Source organism: Vigna radiata, chromosome 7, assembly GCF_000741045.1.
Source record: "Vigna radiata var. radiata cultivar VC1973A chromosome 7, Vradiata_ver6, whole genome shotgun sequence".
NCBI classification, from domain to species: Eukaryota; Viridiplantae; Streptophyta; class Magnoliopsida; order Fabales; family Fabaceae; genus Vigna; species Vigna radiata.
This window is the reverse complement of record NC_028357.1, coordinates 46620685-46634247: the sequence shown is the minus strand read 5'-3', so window position 1 is coordinate 46634247 and position 13563 is coordinate 46620685. Positions and strand designations below refer to the sequence as shown.

Sequence of the window (13563 nt, the reverse complement as noted above, 5' to 3'; positions counted from 1 at the left end):
CTTGTTTTGATAGTTTTATTATTCAGAAAGGGCGCTCATATTCTTAATACTTTTTTTTCTTAAATTCAGTGACTCATATTGCATCTTTGTCCTTCTAAGATAAATTATGTCAATCAAAGAGGGTCGTGATTCTCTTTTTCCAATCATCTTACTTCTCATAAACACCATAAATGTCTCGTGGTGATGTGTGGGGGCAGTCAACAGTCCCTGTAAGTTACCGGGGCGTTACATTATCCACTTTGAGTCAAGTTTTTACAAATTTACTTTTGGTATCACTCCAAAAAATCTCTTACTAATGAAAGAATCTTATATGTATATAAACTCATGTCCATTTCTTATTTTATTTGATATGGTACTTTTTTTTACCACAATGGAAATCGATTGTCTTTACAAAGTTGAGTTTGTATCTTATAAAGACTTTCAAAGACTCTCCAAATGCTTTCAACCTTCATTCTCCAAGTTACTCATTTTCCTTTTCACTACCTATTCTCCCTAAAACGAAAGGAAGTTGTGTTTATAGAAGACCTCAGTCAATTTTCTTTTAGTTTTAAGAGAAGAACTTTTTTATTTGCGAATCCAACCATTTTCTACAAGAGTTTTTATATCATAGGATTCAGTGACTATTAATAAGTAGAGAAACTTAAAAAAAAAAAATTAACCAATCCCTCGAAGAGAACCAAGATGTAAACAGAGAAAAAATCAGTAATCATTCCCATGGATAGGGTTATGATGTTATACCAAATTTTAGATTTTGTTTTTTAAATTCTGAACTTGATGATAATCCTTTGAATTTTACTTTTTATTTTAATTTTGAAAATTGGAAATTTTGAACAGAAATCAATGACCATTCCGGATGTAAAAATAAAAAATAAAAATTTTGGTCAATCCCGTGACTATGGTTGCTATCGAAAAAAAAAAAAAAAACTAAAGTTGACCATTCTTAATAAAAAGGTTGTTATCCCGACTATTTTCACCAAAAAATAAAATCGCTATATAAAAGAAAAACCTGAATCTCACCATATAAAAAAAAAACAAATTTTATCTAAAAGATCAAATTACCGTAATTAGAAGATCTCAAATTGAGCATGAATTTGAATATATAAATTTAATATAATAGTAATAATAATAAAATTTATTTAAAGACATTATTAAAAATGAGGACATAGTGAGATGTTTTTAAAATGGTTCCATTATACTTAGAAAGAAAAAAAAAGGCACAAAAGGACATGACATATATACCTCAAACTTAAATAAAGTATTTAATTTCTTGTTTGATTAAGTAAATTTGCTTATTAGTTTACGTAAAAACAATCGGTCTATTTAAAATTGGGTCGTTGACCTAATCAAAGGTGATAAAACAAGTATTTAATTCTTCTAAAAAGTCAAACCAAACTGTAAGAAATTCATATTAAGTAAAAAAAAAATAGATTTATTTTATATGAATTAGAAATTAAAGTTGTTTATTATAAACTTGAAGGTAGGAATTTTCGCTAACGAGTTTGAATAAATTAAGGTTTTGAATACTTATTTTGTAGAAAGTTTGTTAGTGAATAGTTGTTCCCAATTCTCCTCACTTTCCTATATTCACAGACTTAACGTTTTCCCTCTGCTTTACCAATTTTCCATTTAATTTATGCTCTTCAACTTAATTTGTTTCGGAATATCTATAGAGTTAAGTTTAATCTATTTTTTAATTTGACCTGATTATATTTGATTAACAACTAAATCAATCATTAAAATGGCTTTTTAAATTAATGTTTAATTTAGTGACTAAATTTTCAGTCACAAAGTCACTTAATTATTTCATAATTTAATTAATATATTAAAAATGTTTTCCTCTCTTCATTTTTTTATTCCGTTAAATTTCCTCAAGATATTTTCCTAAGTCTAGTCCTAAATTTTCCTCTAATTGTTTCTAAAGTTATTGTTCATGTGTAGTTTAGAAAATACGTAATTAGATTAGTGTTGATCTCCTCAATACTGCAGCTTTTTTTTGGTTCGAGTACTGTGAATCTCCATTTTAAGTTTAGAAAAATTGTCGATAACCACTGAAAAAATAAATTATGTATTATTATATTATAAATGATAAACGAAAATACAATTATAACAATGACATATGACAAATACAGATGACTTATAAAATTAAAATATAACATCATATCATAATCATAGATATAGACGAAAATGAATTAATAATTACACATACAAGTATTCTAGGAGTTTTCCTAAAGACTAAAAAACTATATAAGTTTCTTTATAAATTAATATCTAAATATTATCAAGTGAATTTTAAGACGAGATTTGTGTTGAGATTTCAAGTGTTATAAACTCAAATAGTAATATCAAAGGAAGTCATGGAAGTTTCATTATAATATTAATATTCATTTATAATAACACATGAAAAATATTTATTTAAAATACTTATAGAACATTATTTATGTAATGAGAACATTGTTTTAAGAATAATCAGTATTCTTTTTAAAAATACTTATAGTGAGATTTAATCGAATACATCGGACTTTAAAACTATTGAATTCGATTCTAACCGATTACACTAAAATAAACACGATCTGATCTGTAAAATGAATATAACAAGTTATTTTCTTTTGCTTGGTTGACGTACAAACTAGAAAAACATTGCACTGGAAATTCTAATAACTTTATATGCAAGTTTGATAAAAATCAATGTACATAGTAACCTAAATGCCAAGTATACATATATACTTTATTTTAAAGCATTGATCTTTCGTGCCCAGATTGTTAATTTTTCATACTTGTGAACAAATGCTAAGGGCCTCATTTCCTCTCTCCGAAATATGAAAGATACACAATCTGATCCTAACTTTCAAGAAAAAAATTGCACAACTAAAATTGTAAAAAATTAAAATTATTTGCGTATTGATAAAGTTAAATAAACAATTAGCAAGTCTTAAATTCTGTGGTACTTCAGAAAGAGGAGATGTATATTATGACAAGTTTGATACTAAAAAGACAGAAATACATAACTAAGCAAAGTTTAATATCCCAAACCACATAGGTTAACGAACAATACAACCATCGAATGATCGTCACTAGAAAATACAAGACACACCATTCATGCACGCAGCGGCAGCATTACAATTGTACCGACCATAAATAAGAACATAAGAACATAAGAAAATTTTGGAGGCTAAAGATAGAAAAGCAGACAAGGAAGAGGAAGATATAAACGGGTATTGCAGAAATGTTCTTATGGATTTAATCCTCCTTTTTATCGCAGGATTACACAACACATTTTACTGATAGTACATTAGGTGCTGGGTGGTAGCAACATTCTGAAACCTTGCATCATAACCAGCCCCTGGAGCACCCATTCCCATGGCTACCTGTTTTAGGGCATGCTGTCCTTGCTGATGCAGAAGGGCGTGTGCACCACCCATTTTACTCAAAGCCATTTGGCGTTCATATGCTGCAAGACTAGCAAGAGAAAAACCAGGCACATTTGCAGAAGTAGGAGGCGGAAGAGGAGTAGAGGCAGTTCCTGGAGGAGTAGGTTTGCTACCCCATGAACACTGTAAAATATCAATTGACATGAGTAGATACATTTCCAGAGCCTTCTCATATGAGTTCGAAGATCAAATTATATATGGTTGAGAATCTTAGGGAACAAGGGATTCTGTTCTGACTTCTGAGAAATATAAATAAGTTGTAGGCCTTTTAGATAATTAAAAAAAAAAAAAAAGAATCACAGATGACATCAAATACGAGTTCAATTATGCAGACACTACTTTTTTCCATTGGAACCCCCATCGAAGAATATTTGCCGTACGAAAAGCCATTAATAATACACAGCTAACATACTAGAATTCAACATACAAATATCCTGCTAATTAGCAACATACCTTTACAGGTTTGCCAAAGAGAATTCGAGCATTACCCATCTGTATAGCAAGAGCTGCTTCAGCATGGGTACTGTACCTCACAAACCCAAAACCTTTGTCTCGTTGCACCCTAACATCTTCGATAGTTCCGGCACCAAGAGAATGAAAATGGTGATGGAGATCAACAGAAGTGACCTGCAATTTCACATCCTAAAATTGAGAGCTACCACAGCCATTTTACAACAAACAGAATTTACACGACTAAATTATAAATACATATACATACACACACACACACACATATATATATATATACATACACACACACATATATAAATATATACACACACACATATATATAGATATATATTAATGCAGTACCGAAACATTCTCCATCTATGTATGCACAAAGCTAAAAAATTGCCAATACAAAAAGGTAAAAAGTCCCAAAAATATAATCCTTGCCTCCGGAGCAAGATTGCCAACATAAACCGTGGTATATTGAGGATTCTTCTCCGGGGCGTCATCATTGGTTATTTCCTGGCCTTCTTCTACAAAAAATAAATAAATAAAAACGCAACCATAAGTGAAGATCATTCCCGAAACAATCTACAATCACACCATTATGATCAATTGAAGGAAAAGTATCAATATAACTGCAAAAGATACATATATTTATAAAAAGGTCAATCATGATGCACGTATATTACTGCTTGAAAAAATATAATATTTGAAATAAACTCATGAGTTTAAAATTTACTTTCAATTCAAATAACATCAACCAATGAATTGGTAACCGTTTCCAACAGAAAATATTATAGATTTCATACGTACATGATAAAAACATTGGAATTCGATTGACTCCAAAAGAACAGCAAACCACAAAAGGTAAAGGGTAAATGAGGAGTCACTCTAAAAGGAAGGGTATTTCGGTAAACTTATATACTAACCTGATGTTCCATTAGTCAACTCCACAACACTTTTGGAATCCGAACTCTGCTTTTCATCGCTTGCACTGGCCCCTTTTGTTGCCCAATTACAACGAATCTGTCTGCTTCCAAGCCATTTTCCTGAAGAGTGGATGGGGAATTAGAACTAAAGAAACTATTGAAGCACCAAATCATATACAATTAACAACAAAAAACCTTAAATACAATTGACGCGTCTAATGCAATTAACAAGGTATTAACAAGGTTATCAATGGCAGAAGACCAAAATCTTGCAATACAAACACATCACTGCAGCCTATGGCACCGCCATTGCAGAAATTTCAATAACAGTGGGGCCAAAAAGTGCTTTATGTAGGCATTGTGGTGGGGTGCAAGAACAAAATTATTAAACAACAATGATTAGTGAACACAAATTGATGAAACAGTAATATAATGTGTCAAATAGCCCAAGGAAATTTATGTTCAAGGATTTTATACCAAAAATGGTTATTTGATCTGTAGAAATCATAACACCCCATTACCACATCCCGTTATGAGATCACCACATATAATGTTTTTATTACATCATAGGAATCATGCGCATACTAGATTAGTATATAATTGTATATATAAAAAAGAAAGGAACTGCAAGCTTTAAACAATTTTTAGATTATACGAAATAGAAAAAACATGATATAGTAACAAAGATTAGATTGCCATACACAACACTTTGCAACATTCATCCATACATCAGGTGAAGAAAGGTAAAAAAGGAAAAACTAGCATTTGCATAACGAAATGATCTTACCAGTCAAATCATTTATAGCACTTTGAGCATCCTGATAAATTGAATCACAGAACCAAAACATCCTAACATTAGAACAAAAACCCAAAAACACCCAAGACTGAAAGAGAAGAAACGTAGAAATAAGGTGATGATTTCATGCCTGCTGATTCCGAAAAGAAACAAATCCAAATCCCCTGGAACGGCCTGTCTTTTGATCCCACATTACCCTTGCATCACTGTAATAAAAATACCAAAATTATCATCATCATACTACAAATATGAATTTACATATACATTCACGTATATGCACTTCTCAAAAAATACCCCTAGTAAACCACAAAACAGTCAAGCAATGGGAAGGAAAATAGAAGGGTACAAAAAAACTTACGAACAACTAGGATATACAGAGAAGCAAGCATACAACGTCGCATCTGTGACCTCAGGACTAAGATCACCAACAAAAATATTGAAGTGACCTGAATCCAAATGAAGAGAAAAAAATCAATTTTCTTTTCCACAAAACAAAGCACAATAAAATCACCTCAGAGTACATGATCAGCGAGAACATAACCTGAGGTATCCTCTCTCTGGCTGCTAGCATAAGCCCAGTTAACCTTAATAGGCTGCCCAAAACTGCAGGCCAAGGGTTTGTGTTAAATTACAAAATTAATAACATTTGCACCATAACTCAAAATCAGATCCCACATACATATTTCTCCCATTGAGAGTTACAATAGCAAATGCAGCAGAACTGCGATCGAAGTAGTCCACAAAACCATAAGATGACTGTAGATGACAAAATAATGCAGAGATCATCATCACTGAAAATTGAAATGAGACAAGAAAAGCAGATAACGTACAAAAACATATGCCTATCATCTAGCCATATACCTTTTGGTGAATATACTACTCGTCATGCACTACAAGAAGCTAACGGGAATCATGAACTCTATCATACATTATCAATCCTTCACTTTATCCTCTATTTAAAGATAACATTATAGAACAAAGCTGACCTTCTCTTTCCTGATAAGCTTGCATCCTTCAAGGGCACCTGCAGCCGAAAAAAGCTCTTGAAGAAGTGGTTCTGTAACCTGGGGATGGATGTTGCCGACATAACTGCATATCCTCAAAAGTGGTTAGATGTTATAAATGAAACATACAAACCAAAAGCTTAAGTCATTAAGCTCCGAGGACACAGCAAATTGGATTCACTAACTACAGAAAACAGAGACCAACAGATGAAATTAAAAAAAAATAAAAAATCAAGCTAGGCATAATCTCTTGGAGGCAATGAAGTCAACAAGTTACATAAGGCACCTAAAGTGGAAAAAATGACTAAACCAAAATAAACAAACAATTGAAGATATTAATTTAAAAATAAAATAAAATGTCTATTAACACTCACACACTGCGGCATGTACTCGAATCAAAGCCAGGTGGCAGATTTCCACTCAAGATAGGCTCTATCTGCAAAATAAAATTGTAAAAAGACAAAGAAAAAAAAAAGAAAAAAGGAGTTCCTAAAAGCAAAATTATACACTCACCTCTCAACTAATCTAAGCAAACAAAAAAAAGCATTTACAAACCAAAGAAATACCTAATGTCTCAACTAGTAAACAAACACCAAATCGACAAAAAAAAAGTTTGCACCAAAAAAATTACATGCATATATCTAGCAAAAATATTGGAAGATTATGATTAGCAGGAAATTGAAGAGCAAGCAGTAATGAAGGATATAAGAAGATAAATAGTGAGGAGAATTAAGCTGAAAAATGTTAAGAATAAGTAGCATGGGAAAATGTGAAAATTAAAGGAAGAGAAGGAAAAGTGGAACCTGAGGAGGAGTAAGGAGAGCGGGGTGGTGGTAGAGAGAGGGTTGCATCATGGCATGCTGTCTTAACCTCTGTTGCTGCATCTCAAATTCTAGGGTTAGGGTTGCAGAGGAAGAAGAAATGGGATTGAAGGAAAATGGAAGGAAAAGTGAGAAAGAAGAGAAAGAGAAAAAAGAAAATAAAAGGGAAAAAAGAAAAGAAAAAGAAAAACCCTCGAAAGAGAGGGGAAAGGAAAGAAGAGAGACCAGCGAAAAACGAAGAAGGATGGAATACTGGATTTGGAGGGACCTAGTCTCACACACACTTCCCCTTTATAACTTAAGTTTAAATCCTCTTTCTAAATTATTAATTAAAAAACATTAATTAGGACACACCAAGGATAAGCTATTCAGAGGACCACCATACATTTTGTTTCCCAAATTAGCTTATGGGCTTCTCTCCCTCAGAAAGCCCTATTAAACACCTTTTCTTCCTGCACCCACCATTCATCTAATATCGTATTCACATAATTCTTATCCAAAACAAACAATTTAAATTGTATGTTTTGAAATGAGAAACAATACATTTTAAATCATGTCATCTATAAATGTAAGTACGAAATACCAATGACTTTAAAATTGTCTGTTTCATAATTACTTTACCACGGGCCAACATCCTTAGAAAAACAGTATTTTATTGTAACTTCAAAAATTAGAGTAAATATTTTTATATAACTATCGAATCACATATTCTATATTGATTCATTGATTTCATATAAAAAAATTCATGGTAATAATATATGTTTTTAATTTTTATGTAACTTAACACGTATTATTAAAATCAACCAACGATACGTAGAAATATAATGACAGCGGAGGAAACCTTGAACAAAGACTCTGTTAACACTGCTATACCATATTGAAAGTAGGTTTCACCAATAAACCTACCCTAAACTTTTAAATGTACCAAAAAAGAAAAACTACTTGGAACTTTTAATACATAAGAGAAAATTGAAAACAGCTTGTAATATTAAAAAAAATTATATAAACGTATCTGCATAAGTTAATATCAATTATTAAAATAAAGTGTTACAAAAAAAAATAGTTGATTTGGTTTATTCGTTTTATAAACAGAATGTATAAAATATAGTTAATAAAGTTGTAATGTTTGCAATATTTTAGAAATGATGGACTAACAACCTTAAGTTATATGGTCTAAGTAACTAATTTCAACTTATAATCTAAATAAATACGTTGTTTACAACTCCCACGTTTCCCTTTTATGATTTTTTTTTTAAAAAAAAAACATTAGATTGATAAACAATCTAACGTAGCAACTAACACTATAGCAATAGGTTTTTATAATGAATTAAAGTCAAAAAAAGAAGAGTGTTTTTCGTTGGGTCGTTAGATGTGTGCTAATTATTATTTTTTATGAGAGACGTGTTCACTCCTTTAATCTCCATCTAAACAGAGATTATGCAAGTTAAGCGCTACACGGTTAGCTATATATTTAATATTAAAACGGTGTTAAGTGTAAACATGCCTTTTACTTTCATTCCTTTTCTAATTAAATAAAGTTTACGGAGTTCTTTTTATTACGTAGTATAGAAAACAGTTTGGCATACGCGTTTTCAATAATTCTTTTAGGTTTATTTGTTTTTTTTCAAATCAGATATGACGGAAATTTGTTTATAATTATAATCAGATATGATAATATGTTTTAAGTAACGAGTTTTTATTATTTTAATATTAAAATTTTTAAGTATAAATAAAATTTCTATAAATCAGTTTATTATTTTAAAAGTATATATCATTTTTCTAAATTTCTGTTTTCTATAATTGTATGTTTAAAGATCCGAGACAGCAAATGTGATCTTCAAAACGAGCTATCCACTTATTCATTTCTATTTGATCGATTTTTTGGTTTCTACCTTTTTTTTTTAGTGTGTATGTTTTTAAAAAATTTAAAAATATAATTAAGTTGGGTTGTTAGTCTAAATGACATGGTTGGATAAGTTTTTAAAAAGTTGGAGTTGATTGAAATAAAAATAAATATGCGAACCTACTTGCAATTTTTTAATTTAAAATTAATTAAGAAATAGGTGAAATAAACATTCATTTGTATTTTTTTATGGATGAAATGAAGAGGAAAAGGGTGTTGTGTAGTGATAAAAAAACTGGTTGCCCCAGTCATCACCTAAAACATAATTACAACCAGAAAATAAAGAGTTGCATGAAAAAAAGGAAGATTATAGGCGTCATTTGTTGTCCGATACCTTTTAGATTCTTTTATATAGTGTTAGAATAAATTAGTACATATTTAAGGTATGTTAAAGATAAAATTATCTAGGCATATATATATATATATATATATATATATATATATATATATATATATATATATAACAACCATGTTTAAAATAATTTATTTTTATAAATTTAAATTTTAACTATAATAATGAAAAAAGTATATCTATATAATTATTGCACTTATAAAAAAAATGTATAGATTACGGTGAATAAAGGTTTAATCGATGATAATATTTCAAGAAAGCACAAATTAGGAAGTTACAAGGAATATGGAGTATATTATCCAATTCTAACTGAAATTAAGTAGGTAAGAAATACTCAAAGTTTTGGATGTGGGATTCCAACATCTCAGCTGTATAAAAGAATGCACAAAGAAATAAATAACTAATTTAATTTCTGCTTACTTTTTAGACGTGTTGATCTCTACTGTTTTTTTTTTATGATAAAATAAATAATTTTATTTTACACCACCCTATTTTATTTCTCATCAATATTTATTTATGGCTGTAAATTTCCATCCTGCAATACGGGCTAAGAGATTGTTACAACTAGAAGATTTACCAAAATATTACTTAAAAATCAAGTACGATGAAATAATGAAATGACAATTTGAAACACTACACAGGGCAAATAATTTAGAATTATACATCAAGACCTTCATCTAATACTTACTTTACTATTGTTACTAATGTTTAGATTTGCCACGGTCAAAGCAGTGTGAAACTAACACCACAAAGAGCTAGCAAATCAAACAAAGAAGAAAAAAATGGTTAAAACTACTTAAAACTGCAATTTCCCTCAGATTTATTTTGATGGAACACCAAATCCAAGCCATGGAATGGATTCTGCGGCATGCTTATTTGAAACATGGTTGAGATTGTTTATTTGATATGGCGCATTGGCAGAAATTCTGCAAATCACAGTAAAAAAGAACACGATTAATGGATCAGGCCAAAACAACTTTTACATTATCAAATGCAGTATGAAAAGAGGAAATTCAATATTCACAAGGAACTGGATCAATTTATTACCTGTGTTTTCTCTTCTCGAAGAACCGATGAAGTGAAACTTTCCTCGCAATTGGAAGATCTATATAGAGATAAAAATTATGATCAGAACAAAAAGTTTATATGCAACTGATTAACTTTGACCATCTCACAATAGTAGAGATCAAAAGAAAAAGAGAAAATACCTCGAACGGTTGGTATGGGAGATGGTTGAGGGACATTAGCAACAAAGGAAGTATGATTTCCTTGCTGGTTTCTAGAGTGAGCATATGCCTGGTAGTTTGGGCTTTGGGACATTCCCTTGCTTGCCAGTGCCATTATCTCCTCCATTTTTTCAGGGGGAAAATCATCAAACACAATCACTTGTCCAGCATAAAAGATTGTCAACGGAGCAGATTTAGGCTCCTTTTCCACAGACTTGAAACCACTGTAGATCATTACAAAAAACAGGAACACTTATTAAGTATGCAGTCATGATGATTCATTGCTTTGTTGCACACAAAAAGGGACTTGACATGAGAATTAATTAAACAAACACAACAACACACCTTGACATATTCACAAAAGTTGGAAGCTCTGATTGGTAAGGATAAGCAGGCTCCGAAGAGAAGAAATCCACAACAGAAAGGTTCCTTTGGGTCAAGATGGTGGGAAACAACTCCATGGTCGTTGGAGGTTGACACGATGCTTCAGAAGAAGAACCTGTGAAACACGGAGGATCAACAATTCGTGTATAAAACAAGCACGGAACACACATGCTACAGTTCTGTTATATATAGCCATTTCCACACCATTTATTCATTCTTTTCTCTTTCAATTTTATCCGAAAAATATCCGTAACATTTCAAGGAGAAAAATCCGCACAGTTAGAATATTTATCCAACAGCAAAACACAATTGTTTCACGTTTTTTTTTTTTTTCTCATCTTCCCTCTCGGGATACTTTTTTCCTCTCCGGAAAAGAAGGGAAATTTGAAATCCATGAGTTATATCAGTTCCGTTTTTTACAAGTATCTAATACATGTTGAGCAATTAAATACGGTAGCAAACCCAGCAAAGATTTAACTCCAAAAATTTTTAAAATTAAATAAATAAAATCCTAACCCACGGTTTCACCAAAAACGGAATTAATAATTAACAATTAACAATTAAAAATATTGAACAAATTAGGGTTAATCGGGAAATAAAATGAAATGCATACCGTTTGCTTCGACGGTGCGTGTAATCCCAAGAGTAAGGTCTCCGAAGGTACCCTTTTCCTTGAGGTATTGACTCAATAGACTGCAAGTCTGAGAGAACGTGGACTTCTCCGGCGTCATCTTGGCCGGGCGGTTACCGGAAAATCCTGAATACTCCGAGGAGGTGGACATTTGAGGCGGCAGCAGAGAAAATAAAGCCGAAATAGGAAGAGTCAGAATTGGTGGGTCGGACAGCGGCAGAAGATGAAGGGAAAAACTACACGAACTGATGCGGTGTAAGTTGTTAATGTTGGTGCGGAAGGGTTTGCTGTTTTATATATAGTGATAAGAATTTTTAATTGAAGGAGGAGGGAAAAGGAGAAATTGAAGCACGAGGAATAAATGGGTGTTTTTTTTTTTAATTTTTAATTTTAAATTTTTGGTTCTTTACTTGGTTGCCTCCTATGACCTACAATACAACCTTGCGTTGCACTATGTAGGAGTGGACTTTGACGTTGCTTTATTGTTATATTCCTCCTTAGTTGCGTTTGTTTTATTTATTTAAGAGTGGTCTGAACCACGTGTTGGTATGTAAAGTACGTGGTTGGGTTGGGCTGGGCCCGGGCTTTGTTTGAAGACTGCGTTGCGTGGGTCAGTGTCATTAATGTCGATACCTTACTTTATTGTTTTCTGACATTGTGAAACAGCTCACACAAGCGGCAAGGATCATATGAACAAACCGTGTCATCAATTGTTATATACCTATATTTATTATTTATATTATATAATATAACTTAAATACTTCGAAATTACTGTGAAAATTTTATTTTGTTTGGATAGTTTTCTTTTCATGAAGTAATGTTTGTCGGTATGAATTTAAATTATTATTATTATTTTTTAATGTTTTGTTGTATTTACCTATACAATTTTAATTAATTACCTTTTAACGAAATCGTGTTGGAGGGATTTATGCATTCGTGGTGTCAATTTTTATGATTGGTGACACTCTCTACAAAAACAAGTTTTTGACGTATACAGTTTGAATAAGATGGAGAATTTTTGCTAATTCAAGAAACAAAATTTAAGTTGTACATCTAAAAGACGACTTGATTAAAAAAAATGATAATAAACTAATATCGGGCACAATTTAATTAAAACATAATTAATAAACTAAAATTGTATATGCAAATGCGATTTCATTAGAAAAAAAAAAAGAAAAAGAAATACTAAAATAGAAGTAGTGCTATCTAGAAGATTTAAATTATTTATTTGAAAAAAAAAAAAAACTTTGTATCTTAATACCTTAATATAAGTAAGGAATATAGTATAGCGTAAACATTTTTTAAAATAATATAAATTAAGTAAATAAATACATTGGTGAACATAAGAAACTGAAATACAATAAAATTTAGCAATTAATCAATAACTGAATCAGATAAATTTTATACTTGAAAAATAATATTTAGCATTTATAACTATAACATAATGAACAAGCGAAATTTTAATTTGAGATTGATTTCAAATTTTAAACTTTAAATCATAGTTTATGTTTTTAAAAATAAATGTATCTTAGTTCTAACAGATAAAGTTAAATTGATTTAGATTTTTTTTTTAAATATCAAAATTTTAATTCGTATATACTTGGATGTATATATAAGTAAAAAATTGTCCGTAGCT

At 30.7% G+C, this 13563-nt stretch overlaps 2 protein-coding genes across 5 annotated transcripts; both read right to left on the bottom strand.

Annotated features, from left to right (window-relative positions):
• Nucleotides 1–2945: 2945 nt before the first annotated feature.
• On the bottom strand, nucleotides 2946–7658 carry LOC106769051 (oligouridylate-binding protein 1). 4 transcript variants are annotated; one of them, XM_014654510.2, is made up of 12 exons: nucleotides 7414–7658; nucleotides 6985–7046; nucleotides 6593–6695; nucleotides 6286–6362; nucleotides 6148–6209; nucleotides 5965–6052; nucleotides 5737–5812; nucleotides 5598–5628; nucleotides 4811–4930; nucleotides 4326–4411; nucleotides 3882–4055; nucleotides 2946–3551 (listed from the first exon to the last, which is right to left on the bottom strand). In XM_014654510.2, the coding sequence occupies exons 1-12, from the start codon at nucleotides 7492–7494 to the stop codon at nucleotides 3276–3278; spliced, it is 1236 nt and encodes a 411-aa protein (XP_014509996.1). In that variant the 5' UTR covers nucleotides 7495–7658; the 3' UTR covers nucleotides 2946–3275. The 4 variants fall into 4 exon arrangements, with proteins under 4 accessions (XP_014509996.1, XP_022639696.1, XP_022639698.1 ...); XM_022783975.1 differs by lacking the exon at nucleotides 6286–6362 and having other exon boundaries at nucleotides 7414–7494; XM_022783977.1 differs by lacking the exon at nucleotides 6985–7046 and having other exon boundaries at nucleotides 7414–7437.
• A 2580-nt stretch (nucleotides 7659–10238) lies between these two features.
• On the bottom strand, nucleotides 10239–12218 carry LOC106767080 (protein TIFY 10A). The gene is made up of 5 exons (XM_014651900.2): nucleotides 11910–12218; nucleotides 11258–11411; nucleotides 10895–11136; nucleotides 10734–10791; nucleotides 10239–10612 (listed from the first exon to the last, which is right to left on the bottom strand). The coding sequence occupies exons 1-5, from the start codon at nucleotides 12076–12078 to the stop codon at nucleotides 10507–10509; spliced, it is 729 nt and encodes a 242-aa protein (XP_014507386.1). The 5' UTR covers nucleotides 12079–12218; the 3' UTR covers nucleotides 10239–10506.
• Between the last annotated feature and the right edge of the window lie 1345 nt (nucleotides 12219–13563).